The sequence below is a fragment of the Heterocephalus glaber genome, unplaced genomic scaffold (genome assembly GCF_053883595.1).
Source record: "Heterocephalus glaber isolate CG9 unplaced genomic scaffold, H.glaber_assembly_v1.0 deba00001472, whole genome shotgun sequence".
Taxonomy (NCBI): Eukaryota; Metazoa; Chordata; class Mammalia; order Rodentia; family Bathyergidae; genus Heterocephalus; species Heterocephalus glaber.
In genome coordinates, this window is record NW_028258315.1 from 86645095 (window position 1) to 86664853 (window position 19759).

The 19759-nt window shown below is 44.2% G+C and overlaps 1 protein-coding gene across 8 annotated transcripts in view; it reads right to left on the reverse strand.

The window, feature by feature from the left end:
* Flnb (filamin B) overlaps window positions 1–19759 on the reverse strand; it is a 143946-nt gene that overhangs the window by 72577 nt on the left and 51610 nt on the right. For all 8 annotated transcript variants that reach the window (XM_004864237.3, XM_004864235.3, XM_004864234.3 and 5 more), the window contains exons 2-4: window positions 15040–15288; window positions 13415–13512; window positions 10899–11046 (exon numbers count right to left, since the gene is read on the reverse strand). In XM_004864237.3, the coding sequence (XP_004864294.2) occupies window positions 10899–11046; window positions 13415–13512; window positions 15040–15288 (495 nt within the window). The remainder of the gene's footprint in view (window positions 1–10898; window positions 11047–13414; window positions 13513–15039; window positions 15289–19759) is intronic.

The window sequence follows — 19759 nt, forward strand, 5'->3', positions numbered from 1 at the left end:
GTGCGAGGTCCTGAGTTCAACTCTTGGTACCCTAAAATAATACCCTTTCCCTAGTTCCTCCAGTGGTAACATCATGTAAAACTACAGCACAATATTACAACCAGAGCAATGACGCAGTCAGGACACAGAGCCTTCCAGGGCCACAGGGGTGCCTCACGCTGCCCTTTCAAGGTCCCACCACTTCCCCCTCACCCCACCCTTCTCTTGCTGCTGACAAAATTAGTGATTTGTTATCCACCTCTATAATCTTATCGTAGCAAGAATGTTTCTAAATGGAAGCATACATTATGCAATTGTATGGAATCCGTTTTTCTTTAAGGATTCTCTGTAGATCTAAGCGGGGTTGCTACCTGTACCAACACTTGTTATTTTTCATGGATGAGTAATAGTCTATGGTGTAGACTTGTTTAATCATTCTCCCACTGAAGGTCATCTTGGTCGTTTCTAATTGTCTATTAATAAAAGTGCTATAAACATTTATGTACATGTGTTTTGAGGACATCAGTATAAAATAATAGACAGACAGACAGTGAGATCATCTGCTCCTAGTTCCTGACATGGCCCCTTGTAATTTCCAAAGTGGTGCTAGGAGCAGCTTTTGTTGTAAAGTCTGGACTTGGACCTGGTTCTGGTTCGCATCTGAACCTCCTGTCAGAATTTTTGTTCTAATGAAGCAACTCCTGGATGGGGGATGCTCAAGAAAGACAGGGCTAAAAAAAAAAAAAAAAAGAAAGACAGGGCTGTTGATTTCAGCCCGCTCCACCCTCAACCTCCAGGGAGAGAAGGGCTAGAGATTGAGCTGGTATCAATCACAGCTCATAGAAATCCCTGAAGTGTGGGGCTGAGCAACCGAGTAAAGCTCCCCAAATCAGACAGAAGCTGTAAGCCCACCAGACTTGCCGCTGGGTCTGGAGTGGGAGCATTCAGGACCGAGTCCCTGACCCGTGGCGCCAGTTTGCTATCACAATTGACCACATTAAGAGGCTCAGAATTCAAGAATTGGTCATTATGGAGAAAAACCCACAGTTTGGTCGCCAGAAATGCAGTACCAAGAAGAGAAGTGGAAAGAGAGTATTTTTCCTTTAGTTTTGAGTGAGAATACAGAAGGACAAACAGTTTTTCCTACACAATAAGCCCGCATTCCTCTGGGATAAATGTCAGGGAGCACAACTGATGGGTTGTATAGCAGTTACTTGGCTAATAGTTTTGTGTGTGTGTGTGTGTGTGTGTGTGTTTTAAAGAAACTGCCACACTGTGCTCCATAGTGGCTATACCACCTTAAAGTTCCACCAGCAATGCAGGAGTGAACCAGGTCCACTTTGGTGCCACTGCTAATTTTTATTTTTTAGCCACTCTGATGGGGTGTACTGGCTTTAGCATTTCTCTGATGCCTAATGATATTGAACATCATTTCATATATGCCTTTGCATTGGTTTATTCTCTTAAAATTGTGTTCTGCCCATTTTTTTAGTCAGATTTGTTTTCAACTACCGAATTTTGCTAATTCCTCGGATGTCCCAGATGCAGATGCTTTGCTGGCTATGTGGATTGCAAACATTTGCTCCCAGTCTTTAACTTGACTTTATCTTTTCAACTGTAAAAAGTTTTAAGGTGTTTTAAAAGGTTTTTAAAAGCAAAACCAGCCCCAGGCTCTAAGTTCTGTGTCCAGGTGGCCTGTAGGGCAGGGACAGGAGTATCTGGGCTGCACAAGAATGGGGTGGCAAAGCAGTGCACCTTTTGCCCGAAAAATCCCTTGCTCGACAGCACAGGAAGGCCAGCTCCCCTGCCGTGCCAAGCATGCGAGACAAGATTTACCTTTATAAGACTCAGAAGTTTATGACTTTGATGGCAGCCAACTTAGCATTTTTGTTCCCCCTTCAGGGATGCTTTTGGTGCCAAATCTATGAACTCTCTGCCTAGCCGTAGATCTCAAGATCCTCTTCCTTATTTTTGCCCGGGAGTCTTATAATTACATGTTTTATATTTAAGTGAGGAATCCAGTTTGAGTTAAGTTTTGTATTAGTTATGATACTAACAAGTTTCTGTTTGATTCTTTCTGGTTTTGCCTATGGATGTGCAGTTTCCCCAGCATTGTGTATTAGAAGCTCCCCGTCCTCTAATGACATGTATTTCTCGTGTCGATAACCAGCTGTGCATGTGATGTGGTTTCCCTATCCTGCCCCACTGATCTCTCTTCTACCCTTCTGCCAATAAATATCGCACGGTCCGGATTTCTATAGCGTTAGCTGAGATCAGGTGAACTAATTCCGCCCCTGTTATTCTTTCTCAGTCTAACAGTCTCCCCACTAAGCTATCGACTGCCTAGAGTTTATTCTTTATCAGAACTATTTCCACTACTGTAGTTCCTCTGGCTTTCCATGCACATTTTAGAATAAATGAATACAGAATATATCCACAAAAGATCTTGCTGGGATTTGGGGGGCTGTTGTGAAATGCTGAGGATCAAACCCAGGATCTCATCTCTCACTACTGAACTCAAACCCAGCCAGGCTGGAATTTTAGTAGCAAATATGTTGACATGACAATTTGGTGAGAACCAACATCTTTAGTATGTGACATTTATAATCCACGAAAATAGTTCAGTTGTCTCTCTACTTATTTAGAGGTCTTTACTTCTGTATCAGTGTTTTCGTAGTTTCTAATATATAAATCCTATATGTTTTATTACATTTATACTTATTTCTCATTTTTTAAAATTGATTTGTATGCTATTTTTCATTCTGGGGTCCAGATGTTCACCTCTGATAGAGAAAAATACTGATTTTGATATACTGCTTTTGTATGTATCCTTGGCCTTGCTGATCTTATTTATTCAAAGAGGGCTTTCTGCCAGGCATGCTGGCACATGCCTGTCTGTAATCCCATCATTCAGGAGGCTGAGGCAGGAGGATTGATGTGACTTCAAGGCTAACCTGGGCTACATAGTGAGAACCTATCCAAAACAAAACAAAACACAGAGTGGGGGATGTTTTTGTGGCTTTTTAATTAAGATTCTTTGAGATTCTCAACATACACAATCATGTTATCTAAAATGGGGACAGTTTCAGTTTTAAATTTTTAACCTGCATGTTTTTAATTTCCTTTTCTTGCCTAACTTCACTATTGGAAGCTTCCAGTATCATGCTCAACAGCAGTGGTCAGAGCAGCTGCCTTTCCCTTGTTCCTGATCTTAGAGGAAGATATTTGGTCTTCTGGCACTAATTATGATACCAGCTGTGGGTTTCTTGTGGTCGCTACTCTATACTGAGTTGAGGAAGTTCCCCCTCTAGGCCTCTTTTTTGAGTTCTTACCATGAATGGCTGTTGAATTTTGTCAGGTGCTTTATCCGGTTTTGATAAAATCAGGTAACTTTTCTTCATTAGCCTGTTATGGTAACACGGGAGATCGTGTTGAAAGATTTTCTAACAGTGAACAGGCCTGCATCACTGGAATAAGCCCTACTTGGTCATGAAGTATAATTCATTTTATTTACTGCTATATTTTATATGCTAATATTTTGTGATGGCCTTTTACATCTATATTCTGAGGGATACTGCTTTGCAGTTTTCTTTTCTTGGTATTGTCTTTGGTTTTGGTATTAATTTCATAAAATGAGTTGCTAAACATTCTTTCGTCATATTTTCTGGAAGAGGTTGCATAAAATTGGTTTTAATTCTTCTCTAAACATTTGATATGAAATCTCCAGTGAAACCCTCTGGGCCTGGAGGATTGTCTTTCAGGAGGTTTAAAAATTTTGCAAAATTAAAGCCCAGCATGGTAGTGCCTGCCCAAAATGCAAGCTACTCAAGAGGCTGAGGCAGGAGGATCACCTCAAATTTAAGGCTAGCCTGGGATACATAGCAAATCCCTGTCTCAACCTCCCCCCCAATTGTAAATTAAATTTCCTTAGTGGTTATAGAATAATTCAGATTACTTCATTGTGGCTGAATTTGGTAATTTATGGCTTTTGACGGAAATCTACTGTAGCTGCCCACATTCTGCTTACCACATTCTTTCTTCCTGTTATTCCAAGATTTCTTCTTTAAGTTTCCTTTCTATTCCAAGAATTTCCTTTAAAAGGCCATCTCTTTAGGGTAGGGCTGCTGGCGATAAATTTGTTTAGTTCCCTTTGTCTGAGAATGTAGTGATTTCCCATCCATTCTCTCCCCTCTCCCCCACAGGGAATCTGTGCTTGCCAGGCGGGTGCGGCTGCGGCGCTGCTGAGCTAGCTGAGCTACATCCCTGGCCCCTCTTACTGCTTTTAAACTTTTATTGTCTTTAGACTTTAAAATTTATCTAAAGTCAGGTGTGGTGGTGAATGCCTATCATCCCAGCACCTGGGAGGCTGAGGCAGGACTGGCATGAGTTTGAGCTAGCTACATAGTGAGTTCAAGGCCTGCCTGAACTACACAGGGAGACCCCTGTCTCAGAAAAAAATAAATAAGTAAAATTCTTCTAAGATGTATTTTGGGTTTTGGTGTGTTTTTGATAGAGGGTATTTATCCTATTTGGGTTTCACACAGCTTCTTGAGGCTACAGGTTTCCATCTTTTGCCAAATTTAGAAAATCTTAAACCAAATTTTTAAGAATAATTTAGCCCTATCATCTTTCTCCTGGGTCTCCACTAACACGAAAGCTAGTCATTTGTTATGATCCCCAGGTCTGAGGCTCTGTTCATTTTTCCTTCTTTCAGACTGGGTAATCTCTATTACTCAATCTTCCAGCACTCTGCTTCTTTTCTGTCCTTCCATTCTGCTCTTGAGAACAGCCGATGAGTTTTGGTTGAGTTACTGCATTCTTCAGTGCCACATTTCCAGCAGGTTATTCCTCAGGTCCTCTCTTTGCTGGAGCTTCTTGCTTCTTGCTGCCCCTGTTCATTTTTCATTTGTTGCCAGAGCAGCATACCTGCTTTTTGAAGCCCACTTTAAAATCTGTCTGATAATTCTAATACCTCTTTCACCTCAGTGTTGGCACCAATTGTCTTGTATATCAAGATCATCCTGGTTCTTGGTATGACAAGTGAATTCTTTTAAAGTCTGGATGTTTTAGGTATCATGTTCTGAACCTCTGGATCTTATGCAAACTTTCTGTTTTAGCTGGCTTTTTATGATACACTCTGGCAGGGAAGGGGAGCAAACTTCTCTGGTACCAGTGGGGGAAGAAGTCCTGGGTCCCCATCCTAACTCTACTGATACTCACTTGGGTGCAGGGGGCTCCCCGTTTGGGGTGGGTGGGGTGGGAGATCCAGCTTCCCACCAGGCCCCCCTAGTGGCTGCAAGGAGCAGGCCTGGCCTCTGAGAGTTTTCTGGCCACCTTATCACTGCCTCATAGTAAAGGTGAGGCTCCCCATTAGCTTCTGCTGCTGGAAGTGGGACTACGGTGGGTTTTGAGCAGCAGTGTTCTGCCTTGCTAGGCTGCCCTTCCAGGTCTTCTGACAGCAAGGAAGCTTTGGCTGGAACTTGTTTATGTTTGTGCTCATTGGTATTATCTAGGTTTTCATCATCTTTAGCCCCGAGTCTGGTCTGGGACACACAGGGCAAGAGGACACCCAAGGAACTCACTACCCTGTCATTCTTGGGCTCCAGGTCCTTAGCGGGCTGCCTTGTTTCCTTTCAGAGCCTCCTTGTCTTACATATAATGCCCAAGGATTTTAGTGGTCATTAGCAGGATGAACTAGAAAAGGTCCTGCTTACTGATCTACCCAGAAGCCACAGTTCGACTTATTACTTTGGGGGGGGGGGTGAGTGGGTTGCGGGGGATGGTGGTTGAGCCCAGGCCTCTCACACTAAACTACAACCTCGGCCCTCTTCTGTTTTTTATTTTGAGACAGGGTCTCATTAAGTTGCTACATTGCCCCGGCTGGCCTCACACTTGCCATCTTCCTGCCTCAGCCTCTCAAGGTGCTAGGATTACAGGGCTGCACCACCACAAGAAATTTATTACATGTTTAAAAAGCTTTTTATTATGGAGAATTCCAAGCAGACATCGAAAGAACTGTCCAGTGAAGCCATGTGCCTGTCACTTTGTTTCAACAACTACCAGTAACTCAGGGCCAGTCCTGTTTCACCTTCACTCTGGCTTCTTCCCTCCCTAGACCTCTCCTATTTTATCCATAAACATCTGCTGTGTCTGGAAAAGACATTTTTAGGGCTGGGGATGTAGCTCAGTGGCACCACACCTGCTTCACAAGCCCTACGTCCTGATTTCGATCCCCGGCACACCTGTAATCCCAGCACTCTGGCAGGCTGAGGCAGGAGAATGGCAGGTTCAAGCTTGGCCTGGGCAATTTAATGGGGGGAGGGAGGGTTGATAGCAATGTAGCTCAGTATGAAGATCCTGGGTTCCATCCCCAGTGCTATGTCCAAAAAATTAATAATAACTCCTTAATTTCTTCAAACAGTTAGTTAGGGTTCCAGTTATTTTATACATTTCTTTCTTTTTTGTTGTTTTTTTTGTTTTTGTTTTTTGGTACCAGGGATCGAACTCGGGGCCTTGAGCTTGTGAGGCAGGCGGCGGAACCACTGAGCTAAATCCCCGGCCCCCTTTCTTTTTTTTTTTAATTGAATGTTGAACAGCAATTCATGCAGTTTCCTATCAGTCAGTTTGAACAGGAACTAAATGAGGTTCCTATAATCTCTTAATTGTCAGCTCTGAATATGTCTCCATCTTTTCGCCTTGCCAACAATCTGTTGAAGACCCCAGCTCTAAGGTACTATACTCTGGGTAAGTCCCACAGTGTTGGGTAAGAAGCACAAAGTGAAAAAAAACACAGCTTAAACTCATTTCAGCACAAAGAAAGGCTAGGAAAAAAGGCCCGAGTCTTTGGAGGGAGGCAGAAGATGGCAGCTAAGAAGTGGGCTCTGGGTCTTTTATTTCCTACATTTTTCTTTGGCTCAAACTTTACACGAGGATCTGGTCTTCTTGCAAGCAGATTTGAACACGCATCTACAATGCTGACACACATCCACTCCACCGACTCCGACAGCCTGAGAAACAAGCCACTCCTTAGCTTGTCGGAAGCTGTGGGCTTGTGGCCTAGCTGATCCCAGCTGGTGAGGAGGCTGAGCCCGTCCCCATGCTCCCGCGTGCAGGGACAAGGGACAGCTGGGCCCTTTGGCTGCCCAGACTTCAGGCTTGCTATGCGGTGAATGCTTCACACAGAGCAAAGCTTTTGGAAAGGTTTCTGCTTAGCTCATGGATGGATGCTTTCAACAACCCTCCCCCGCCAGGCAGCCAGCCCACCACAAAGGCCTGCCTGTGGCTAAGGTTCGAGCCACCTGGCTGGCTCCCCTGGAAACCCACTCAAATGAGGCAAGTCCGGCCTCAGTGACCGGGGCTGCAAGTGCTAACTGGCTGGCAGCGAGAATCTGTTCCAATCCCAGGGATAAAGAAAGTTAACCTCTCAAATCTTCTAGCGATTAGATGAAGATGCTCTAACCCCGGGTTGGGTGGCAGGAATGAAGCAATGCAGCCACACAGAAGAGGCCGCAAAAGTGGCCCTGGCTTCTGTCTCACCGTGGGCCAGAGTGACGTATCACAGCCCCACCGTGATGTGGCCCCATCACTTACAGTGGCCACTTTGTCTTCCTACTTTAAATGAGAAAAAGAAGTGAGACAGAATTATATATGATCTCGTCATTCCACTTCTAGGTACAGACTCGGAAGAACTGAGAGCAGAGACCCAGATATTTGTAAACCTGTGTTCAAAGCAGCATTGTTCACAACAGCTGAAAGATGAAAACAACCCGATGCCTATGCATAGACAAATGAGTAAACAAAACATTGCATATGATACGATAAAATATTATTCACCCATAAAAAGGAAATTCTGATACATGCTCCATGAGTGAACCCTGAAAACATTCGTGCTACGTGAAGTAAGCCAGACACAAGAATACAGATAACATATGGCATTTCTACAGGCACCGACACAAATTCGGAGAGTCAGAGAGTAGAACAGAAGATACAAGAACTGAGGGGAGGGGAAAATAGATAGGGTTTTTTTTTGTTTGTTTGTTTGTTTTGGTACCGGGGATCAAACTCGGACCTTGCGCTTGTGAGGCAGGCGCTGGAACCACTGAGCTAAATCCACCTGCCTGAAAACTGGTAAGTTATTGTTTAAGGAATGAGGTGCTTTACTGTGGGAAAATCCTGGAAATAGATAATCGTGATGGTTCCATGACATTGTGAATGTACTTAATGCCATAGGAATACTTAAAAATAGTTTAAAAGGTCAATTTTTGTTAAATACACATATACATGAGGGGAGAAGGAGAGAGAAAGGGGGAGAGAGAGAGAGAGACAGCAAATCAAATTCAATGGTTAGGTTCAATGTTGACCTTATAGGGAAATTTGATTTGGTTCTTTTTCCAATCAGTTTGCAACCAGAATTGTAGAAAGAATTAAGTTCATGAACCAAGGTGTGTGTGTGTATGTGCATACACACACATACATACATAGCTATTATATTGCTTATATCTCCACAATAAAAACACAAAGAAACTATAGACCCATATATAAATATGAAAGAAAAAAATGTTTGCTTTCTCCCATGAGTGCACAATGCTTACAAAGAGACAGAAAAAGGAAGTGGCAGCGGCCAGCTACATTCCTGAATCCTAGCAAGCGGTCATTTTCTAGAAAACAGCACTGCGAAAGGAAACCATCTCACATTAACAATGGGGAAAAGAGACAGCCAGTGATAAGGTCACTACAAACAAGTGTGTTATGCCTTGATTAGATTCAATCCACTTGGCCAATTTTGACAAGTTTTATTTGGCTGTAGCTTTTCTGTCACTTAGGAAGCATAATCTTTCAATGCAGAGATTCCACACTCTGGTGATCCGCTTTGGTCACGGTGCAAAGAAAGGAAGGATTGTCAGCGGCCTTAGAGTGACTGGCCTCAAACACAAATGACTGGGGCCAGGGATTTAGCTCAGTGGTTCCGCTGCCTGCCTCACAAGCGCAAGGTCCTGAGTTCGATCTCCGGTACCAAAAAAAAAAAAACACAAACACCTGCCCAAACCCACTTACTGCCAGGTAGAACCTCAGGTGGCAAGTGTGTCCAACCCAGCGTTTTCAGGCTGTCTGCTGGTCTAAAACAGGTCTGAAAAGACGGGTGAAAAGACCTGGCCACTTGGGGAGAAAACAGCACCTACTCAGCATCACTGGTGGCCGTGTGTCACCCTGAGGGTCAGGCGGTGCCAGGCAGGGCCACACTCCACTAGGAGGGGCAAATGCTCGCGACATCCTATGAGACCCATGCTGACGCTCCAGAAAGCCAATGCGGGGGGGGGGGGGGGGATTGTTCTACATTTTAAAAGTCTAAAGAGAAATTATAAACAAACGTTAAGTGAAGTTTAATCAGATCTTGATTTGTAAACCTATGACTACAATCTTTAGGACAAACTGAAAACAAATTGAGCATTAGATGACTTGAAAAGATTGCCGTTTTCATTATGTGTGATGATGACTAAATATTGTGGTTATGTAAAGAGATATCCTATTCATAACAGTGGTTCACTGATGTATGAAGGAATGAACTGCCACTATGCCTGCAACTTATTTTCCAACAATTCAACAACAATAATAACACACACACACACACACACACACCCTCTCTCACACACACATGTGCGCGCGTGCGCACACACACACACACATATACAGAGGGCAAGAGAAAATTACTTACTATGGTAACAACTGTCAGTTCTGGGAGAGGACATAGAGGATATTCTGTGTGTACAGATGTTATCCCAATTGTAATTATGAAAATTAGGAAATAAAATGTGCTTCTCTTCCCCACAGAGAAAGAAGTAAGTTGCATTGTTACAAGAAAATAAACTGCACAGCCATGTAACTGTACTCTTTTAAAACCTGTGCTCACCGGGGGTGGTGGCACATGTTTGTAATTCCAGCAATCAGAAGGCTGAGGCAGGAGGATTGTTGTGGGTTCAAGGCCAGCCTAGAATACAGCGGGGCGGGACCCTGTCCCCCCAAAAAAAACAAGGTTAGTGTGCTTGAAGTCAGATGACAACCAGAGCAACAAGTCCCTCAAAATGGTTTCAACCTGCCATCATGTTCTGAGTCATAAACAGGATGTCTCAGCAAGGAAGTGTCTGCCAGGGGTTAACAATAACTCCCGCCCCATCTGGAAATCTGAGCCAGCTTTCACCCAACAGGAGAAATGCGTCAGCATCCCCGTGACCCTGGCTCTTGCCCAAGCCCACCACTGACTGATGACCCGGGGAAAGACCCCTCCCACCCCTGTGGACCAGGCTCTGGTTCCTCTTCCGAAAAATAGGACCAGTGGCCCTTTCTTAGTCCCATCAAGAAAGTTGCCGCACCAAAATCACAATGTCATCATTCTCTATCACATGACAAAAGCGTTTCTTAAAGCCTTCAATTGACAAAGCAGAAATACTATGACCGAGGTAGGAAGATCACTTCAAGTTTGAGGCCAGCCTGGGTTACATAATGAGTTCAAGGTCAGTCTGAACTACATAGTGAGACCTTGTCTCTCAAAAAACTAAAAATAAATAAATAAATAAATCTTAGTTTTTAAAAAAAAATATATGACAGGGCCAGGGATTTAGCTCAGTGGCACCGCACCTGCCTCACAAGCACAAGGTCCTGAGTCCGATCCCCTTACAAAAAAAAAATGTGGGCCAGGGATTTAGCTCAGTGGTTTCGCCACCTGCTGCACAAGTGCAAGGACCCAAGTTCGATCCCCGGTACCAAAAAAAAAAAAAGGGGGGGGGGGGGCGCCAAAAGAGGCCTAGAGTATCTAGAAGGATTAAGCCAAGTCCATCTTTCTGATCCTAAGAACATTTCTTTTGAAGCCATTTAACAATCAACACCAGAGGACAAGCCTCAAGTCCAACCAGACCAGCACTTACCTCTGCCGTAGGCCCTGGCTTTCTTTGGGTTGAGCTTGGGTTTCAGAGGAGCACCTGGCTTGAGTTTGGCTTTGGGAAACTGGGACAGGTAAGTCATCACCGAGTGCTCATCCACATCTGGGTGAATAATTTCTTCGGGAGTGATGACCTGGGACAAGGACACAGTAGGTGAATGCCCACATCACTCTGCACCCACAAAAAGCTAAAAATACTAAGAAACCGAGTCAGCTTCTCATCTAAGTGGAATTACATTCACCCAGACCCCAAGATCAGAGTTTTTAACTTTTTAGAGGCATCACCAGCCCCTTTGGAAGCCACGGGACAATCTCCAGAGAATTTTGCATGTCCAAAAATTCATGCCCTCTACCTCCTCAAAGAAGATTCTATTCAATGCTCTGGTCAAACTTCCCAGAAAGGACAAAGGAATAAACTATATCAAAATAGGAGGAAAAAGAAATAAGCACACACATGATTAGAAAATATTATCCAAGCCAGGGATTTAGCTCAGTGGCTCTGCTGCCTGCCCTGCAAGCGCAAGGACCTGAGTTTGATCCCCGGTATCAAAAAAGAAAGAAAGAAAAAAAAAGAAAATATTACCCAAAAAGCTCATAAAAGGACCTCTTCTTCTGCTTATACATCCACTGTCTGTGTCTCTATTAAAACCCTACTAATACAATAACAAGAAAAGACCAATCAGCGACAACACAGAGACTTACTAGATGTGGTCTCAAAATATTAGGAGCAATTTCTTAAAAGAAAAGTGAGGAACGAGTGAATTTCTCCTGACATTCAGCTTCAGAGCAAGACTAGACAGGTGACCTCTGTAAAGGTGTCAACAATCTCAGCTCCGGGCTGGGGATTTAGCTCAGTGGTTTCGACGCCTGCTGCGCAAGCGCAAGGACCCGAGTTCGATCCCCAGTACCAAAAAAAAAAAAACAATCTCAGCTCCCCACCTGTCCCCACTTCTAAAGCATGCAAAGCCCTTTCTGCCTCCAACCAGGGTGCTAAGCACATGAGCCACCTCCTTGGATAGACAGACTGTCCTGTAAGCCAGGTTAATCAAGACAATGGACAGATGAACTCAATTTCCCTCTCCCTGTGATAGCAAGCACCAGAAAACTCTCTGAGCATTACATTAGCCTACAGGAACAAAACAGCTATTTGGGTTTGAGCAGTCGCCTACAATACATTCCATAAAAAGTAGGATGTGTGCTGATTTGCCATTTCTCCTCAGCGGCTCCTCTGACAACTTCATAGTGCCAGCATCACATGAACGTCAAAAGATGGTTTCGGGTTTAAGATGAGGAGAAAAACATACCATACCACTTCCTCGGGTTGGATTAGCCAAGAAACAGATCATGTAGCAGAGACCTGACTTCAAACCAAACCAAAAAACAGGCAAGCTCTTTCTACCTTCCAAAGAATTCTGTTACAAAAAACACTGAACTTAACTCTGAACACCAACTCTGACCTTAACAGAGCCCAGAGCAAGGTCCTCAGTTCCATCACACTGGCTACCTATAGCTTCTCTTTGACGGGGTTTTGACCATGGGAGACTAAAGAGTAAGGGGGGCTTTAGGAGGGAAACACTGGTTTTCCTCCCTGTTAATAAGACTGGACTCAACCAAGCAACATGGCCTCTGTAGACGGGATCAAAGACTTTCAATTTCCAAGTTCTTTTTGCTATTCCTGTGATAGGACTTGGAACACTCTAAGGTCTTCCACAATTTCCATTAAGGGCGAGTTATCCCAATATTCTGCCCCAAAAATGTACACTTCAGGGCTGGGGATTTAGCACAGTGGTTCCGCTGCCTGCCTCAAAACTGCAAAGTCCTGAGTTCGATCCCCGGTACCAAAAAAAAAATGTACACTTCAGCAGTTCGCTGTACTAATAAATGATGTCTAGAACCTCATGGCCACTACTTTGAGCACCTCTTGTAATTGTAGAGGCCAAAGGTAACTTGTATTAGTCTCATATCTCAGTAAATTTAATGTTAAAATATTTATACAAGTTTTTCTTTCCCTGATGTATATATTTTTATACATTTGCATATATATATATGATACCACAGTATGATACTACAGTAGCCATAGCTCAAACTAAGGGTTAAAAATTTTGATAGCCTTCAAAGTATATGCAGCAAAAAGAAAAGAAAAATTTCCAGCAAGTGACTAAGAAGAGTGACATGAAGATTTCTGGATGATGTACAGGTACCTAGGTCCATGAGAACCTATTATTATGGTAAATGGAATGGGCCGCGGATTTAGCTCAGTGGTTCCAGCGCCCGCCTCGAAAGCGCAAGGTCCCAAGTTTGATCCCCTGTACCAAAAATAAATATATAAATAAAAAAAGATCATCAGTCTATGGGAAATGGAGCAAGGCAGAAGAATGACAGAGGAATGCCAGTGGGCCAAGAAAGTCAACTTCCTGTCTGACCCAGAAAGATATCCTGCAGTGCCAGAAACAAAGCCGAGGGTGGAACCAGCCTGGTGGGACAGGATACACGCATACATACCTGCGGGACACCCAGCCAGTCATCTGCCTGCTGCATGGCTTCTCGGGCATTATCCACAGGCTTTCGTGGATCCCAGGACTCCCAGTCTGGGCACAGACCTGTTGACATACACAAAGATGCTTTTAGCATTAACTGACTGAAGCAATTACAAGAAGCCCTGGGCCGGAAAAAAAAAATCAAACCCCATTTGGTCTCAACTCAGAGAACAATCCCCCGCCCCTAAATTCTCACTGAATGACACATTTTATGGGCAATATTTGCCAGTGATAGGAGTGTGCCAGAATGGAAACTATTATACATTAACACCCATTTCTCCTTTGATGTGCTATTTTGTATTAAGAGGCACTTCACATTCCTGGAAGGTCTGCTATATAAACAAATCCTGTAAAACTGTTTGGGCCTCATGCCTTTTCACAGGAGAGATTTGTTTTACCCTATTCCTGGCTATATCTAAAAGGACAGAATTAAAAATATACTGTGTGATTCAAAAGTCCACTTGTTCAAAGGCACAATATTGCCAGGCATGGTGGCATGTACCTATAATCCCAACACTTGGGAGGCTGAAGCAGGAGGATTGCCCCAAGTTCAAGGCCAGCCTGGGCTACATACTGAGTTCAGAACCAGCCTGACCGACACAGGGAGACCGTCTCCAAAAGGGAGAGGGATGCGAGCAATCCTACAATTATTTTAAGAGCCTCTATAAGCACAAGCAGTACAAGACTAGAATAAAAATCCCCAAATTTAAACTCGAAAGAGGCATCCTAAATTGTGTCAGAAGATAGAAGGACGAGGGCACAAGGACATGAACTAAGCCTGCTTCAAATCATCCCTAGATAACTCCAGTTAGAGCTTGCAAGGGAAGACTGAGGCCTTGAATCAGCCCCTCTCCCCTACTCAGCTGACATTAGCCTATCTGCTCTTAGTGTGTTGAGAGCCATCATCTTCTAAACATTAACGTTCCCAGCACATAGAGAACACTTGGTAAAAGGGAAATATAACTATTAGGCTTTTTAAAATTAAAAACAATTTTGGGAGGGATGTATAAACACTGGCACTGGTTTTTCTGTTGAGTGTGTACCAGCAAACTCTACCAACCTATCTAAACCCTCCAATGGAGATAATTACAATTGTGGGGTGCATTCAACCAAGGGTGGAGAAGGCTCCAGCTGGATCCTGACCGAGTGCAGTTCCGCGGCAATACAGAAAGGGGCAAAGAAAACCATATATAGTCAAACCAGTGGTTAATAAAAACGGGTACTTTCCACTCAGTGGAATTTTTTGGATTATCACGCCAAGCCACCTAATAGGACCACATGTTTCTGTTGAAGCCAAGGAGAAACTAGGCACCAATGTGGGGAGACACAGGACTTTGGAGTCTGGAAGCTAAACCCAAAGCCTGCTTGAAGCACAAGCACTGAGATCTACGCTGGGCATTGACACAAATGACTGCATTTGGTGCTTAAACATGCCTACGGATACACCCAGAAGAGACGGAGCAAACAGCATGTTTGCTCCCACTGCTGTCTTATGCAGCAATCAGAGCAAAGCTAGATTTCCCACCGCAATTGCAGGCTCAGGACCCGCCCACTCCCACACACAGATGGCTGAGGCAGCAGAGCACTTACCAGGGGCACAGCTGTCCACCAGGGCTCCCAGGGCTTTGCCATCTTGCCAGTTCTGGTTAAAGTTGGTGATGGGCAGGTAGGGGATCTTGTTCTGGATCCAACCCAGCAGCCTCTGCTTTGGCGTCTGCTTCTTGGCATCATCGTCCCCTTCGTCCTCCCACACAGGCATGGAGATGGAGTAGTGGAGAATCAGTGTCCACACCAGGCCCAAGATGAGCTTCAGGTTCCCATCCACAATGGCCTTGCTATCTGAGGAGACAGACAGGCACAGGCTTGGTCACCCTTGGGTTATGCAAAGGTAAACACCATGCTCTTTGTAAAGAAATAAGTGCGGCCTTCAACCATCAGAGAACTGTACCGAGAGTGAGCACGTGCATTGTCAATAGCTGCTTGAAAATACTTGAGGATGGGAATGGATGAAAAAATGATTCTAAAATGTCATTAACTGACGCCACTGGATCACACCAAAAACATTAAACATGATATTATTGTCGCTCTATTCTAGTGTATACTTAAAATTTTCCACAATAAAAAACGTTTATCATTGAAAAATCATGCCAGGCATGGTGGCGCATGGCTGTAATCCCAGCATTCGGGGGCGAGACTGAGGCAGGAGGACCACCATAAGTTTGAGGCCAGCCCTGGCTAAATAGTGAGTTCAGGCCTTGTCCACCGAGACCCTGACCCAAAAAACTGAAAGAAAGAAAAAAAAGTTCAGAAATATAGACCAAGAGGAAGAAGGGCCCGCCTCCCCGTTGATACCTGATGGCATAGCCTGTCAGACTCTGTGTGCACACTAACAGCTACGTGTGTGCTGCTACATAATCAGGTTTTATTTTGGTTGCGTGTGTGTGTGTGTGTGTGTGTGTGTGTGTTGTTTTGTCTTTGTGGTGCTGTGGATCAAACCCAGGGCCTCATACATGCTAGGTAAGTGCCCCACCACTGATCTACATGCCCAGTCCTACAAAAAATTTCCCCCAGTATTGAGGATTGAACTCAGAGCCTTTCCAATGAGCTACAACCCCAGTCCTTTTTTTATTTTCTATTTTGGGACAAGGTTTTGCTAAGTTGCCCACGCTGGGCTCAAATATGTGATCCTCTAGAACACGGGGATGACAGGTGTGTGCCATCATGTATGGCTTATGGTTGGTTTTGAAATGGTTTTTTTTTTTCCTCTCTAAAAATTACGTCCTACTCATTTTTTCCCTATAAAAAGTTGTTCCTATTTACACTCCTATCTACAAGTTCAAGAAGCCAGCTTCCCCTTAAATCTCACCAACAATGAGTGTTATCAATTGTCTTCATCTTGGCTGCTCTGACAAGTGAGTCATTCAGAAGAGGAAACCCTGAAGGGGCTAAAGCAACTGGACAAAGTCTCTGTGGCCAGGAGGGTAAGTGATTAAGCCAAAATCCTCCAGAGTGACAAAACCCTCCTACCACCAGCACTTCTGGTTCTCTGTCCACTTTCCAGTTTCCATCTACACCATCAAACATCTGTAGAATCAATATCTCCTCTTTTTCTCTCTCCCTCCAAACAAGATCCACTGAAACTTCATCTCAGAGCCATTGCACACCCTGTCCTACCCAGCCACCAGCAGCCACCTGAACACCGGTTAAACACCACCGAATTGCATGTAACAAAACCCAAGGACAACCACATGAAAAATATACACGTGCTGCTGGCGCATGCTTGGCCTGCTACTCAAAACTGTTGGGGCTTTTTTAAAAAAAAATTAACCTATTTTTATACTTCTTGCAACAAAAGACCTCATTTAAAAGCCCACACCCAAACCCATAGAAACCAGAATTTCACAGTTGTACAAACAATATCTACATCTGATCATCTACACTGGACAAATAAAGATTACCATAATCTGGCTGATAAGACGAAATTCAAACAATCCTCATTCCAAGTTAAGGTATCAAGAGGTACTGTGGTTTGGTTTGGTTTTGGTACTAGAGACTGAACCAAGGGCTTTTGTGCATGCTGGGCAAGCATTCTACCGCTGAGCTACTTCCTAAGCCCTTTTTACTTTTTATTTTGAGACAGTGTCTTGCTGAGTTGCCCAGTGATGGCCTCAAACTTGTGATCCTCCTGCTCAGCCTCCTGAGGAGTTAGGGTTACAGACACGTGTCACGACATCCAACGGGATTTTCTATGTAATCAATTGTATAAAAAAAGACTAGCAGGGGGCCGGGGATTTAGCTCAGTGGTTCTGCTGCCTGCCTTGCAGGCGGCAAGGTCCCAAATTCAATCCCCAGTATCAAAAAAAAAAAGAAAAGAAAAGAAAAGAAAAGAAAAAGAAAAAAGACTAGCAGGACTATTTACTCATACATAATTCATGGGGTCCAGTAAAAAATGAAAATGGGGTACCCTTTGTTCAAAAAGCATTAAGAATTTAAAGGTGATGGGCTGGGGGTTTAGCTCATTGGCACTGCACCTGCCTCACAAGTGCAAGGTCCTGAGTTGGATCCCTGGTACAAAAAAAAAAAAAAAGAATTTAAAGGTGACAACAGCAGAGCATTAAATCAAGTGCAGGGTCCTCTGAGCACACACATCACATGACCATGGGCCAGCCCTGCTTCTGAGATCCTGTGGTCAATACAGCAGCAAAATCTGCACAGAACCCTGAGCTCTGCATAGGACTCAGACTTCTGGGTAATTCACCCCACAAGTCTGGCCACTTTTCCAGGTGACAGTCCTTGGCAGTGACTAAAAGTTTTGAATTAGATGTCCTGTTATAGATGCTGTCTTTGAAATGCTATTGATTATCAAGTTACTACCTACTGATCATCAGTAATTCCATATTAAACAAATTTCCAAGCCACTTTTCTTTATTCAAACTAACAGGAGAAGTGCAGTCTTCAAAAAGCGGCGGGGGGAGGCGCCCACGCACACAAAATATGTGTGTGCACATGGCTAGACAGGGAGGGCAATGGTGGCGTCAGGTCGCATCCGAGGCCTCAGGGTCTTGTGCCTCAGGGCTCTGAGGGGACTAGAATGTCTCATCCAGCCTCAGCCATCAGTCTCCGCAAAACTCAAACTTCCCCAAGTTATGTGTTAAATGCTCTTCAAAAGTAAACCTGCAGATTTAATATATAACTCAAAGCATGGAGCCAATTTGCTCTATTTTTATCCCACTTACACATGCTGCTATAAAGGAATGAAACAAGTCTTTTCTCCCCGCGCCCCCAAAAAAAAATCTTGGGGGAAATATGACCCAGTTAAAATCTGAGCCAAATGTATGAAAAATACAATGCCCAGAACTTCTGTTTCCAATGAATTCAAGGTGGGTGTCCAAACGAGAAAGCCCTCATTCAAGCCTCACTGGGACAAATGATACCTTCATTCTGCTATTCTAAGAAGCTGGAGGGAAAGCCGTCTTCATTCCAAAAGTGATTTTGACAGGTCAAATGCTTGACCAAACTCTTGGAACAATAAAAAAGATGGAGGATTGCCCAAAAGGCCTCCCCAGGCCCCACCCGCAGGAAAACAGGAGACTCCCCGGGGGGTTGAGAATGAAATGCTACACGGGGTCCGGGGGTCACAGTGTCAATGTCAGACCATCGCCTTGGATCACAGAATTCTCAGCCCTGGGGGTGCCCTGCAATGTTTATGCTAATGGTAAACACGGAACAGAAATGCAGAAGGAAAAAAAGGCCAGATGAGCTGAAGCTTCTCCTTCTTGAGAGCCACTTTCATAAGATTAGCCAGTGCCCAGCCTCCTAGAACCTGCCTGGATCTCAGCGGGCTGGAATGTGGCCATGGGCTTCCCCGCCCCACATCCAAGCATTGCAGTTCCCACATAATGTTCCTGGCTCTGTATCATACTGACTGTCAAACCACACACACTCTCAAACTACTTAAAATTAAGCGATGTTGCTTTTTATTTTTTAGTTGATTTTTTTTTTTTTTTAAGACAGGGTCTGGGGCCGGGGATTTAGCTCAGTGGTTTCACCGCCTGCCTTGAAAGTGCAAGGACCCGAGTTCGATCCCCGGTACCAAAAAAAAGACAGGGTCTCACTACGTAGTCCACTGGCCTTGGGCTCACTTATTAGCAATAATCGTGCCTTGCATAAACCTCACTGGCTATGATACTGCCACTGTGCAAAGCTTTGAACTCACTGTGTAGTCTAGGCTGGCCTCAAACTTGCAGCAATCCTCTTGTCTTAGCCTCAAGAGTACTGAGAGTATAAGCAAAGCATTATTTTTGTTGTTGTTGTTTGTGTTTTTTGATTTTCTTGAAATGGGTTTGCTATGTAGTTCAGGCTGGCCTTGGACTCATGGTGATCCTCTTGCCTCAGCCTCCCGAGTGCTGGGATTGCAGTGTTGTTTTCAAATGAGGGCAGTAGCGTTTTTTCAGGGATGGGGTGGGGTAATAGGTAGAAGGTTAATTTGAGCTACTACAATCCTAGGTTAGAATTTTTTCCCCATCATTTCTGCGCATTGGTGTCCAGACCTGTACATCAGCATTCCCTGGAAAGAGGACACTTGGGGAGAAAACCAGCTATTTTTAGGCATTTTTCAGAAGCATCTTGGAAATGCCTCTTTGGTGGACCACTTCCCCAGAGTCAGGACAGTAGCCTTTCCTCTCTCTGCTCTTATCGGGAGGGGCCAGATCCATCCAGCCTCTGTCTGTCCACACCACAAGTATCCATGGCATCCCTGGAAGCCAAGGTCGGTACCTGCTCACCTGGCTGTCGGGGATTAACAAGGGTA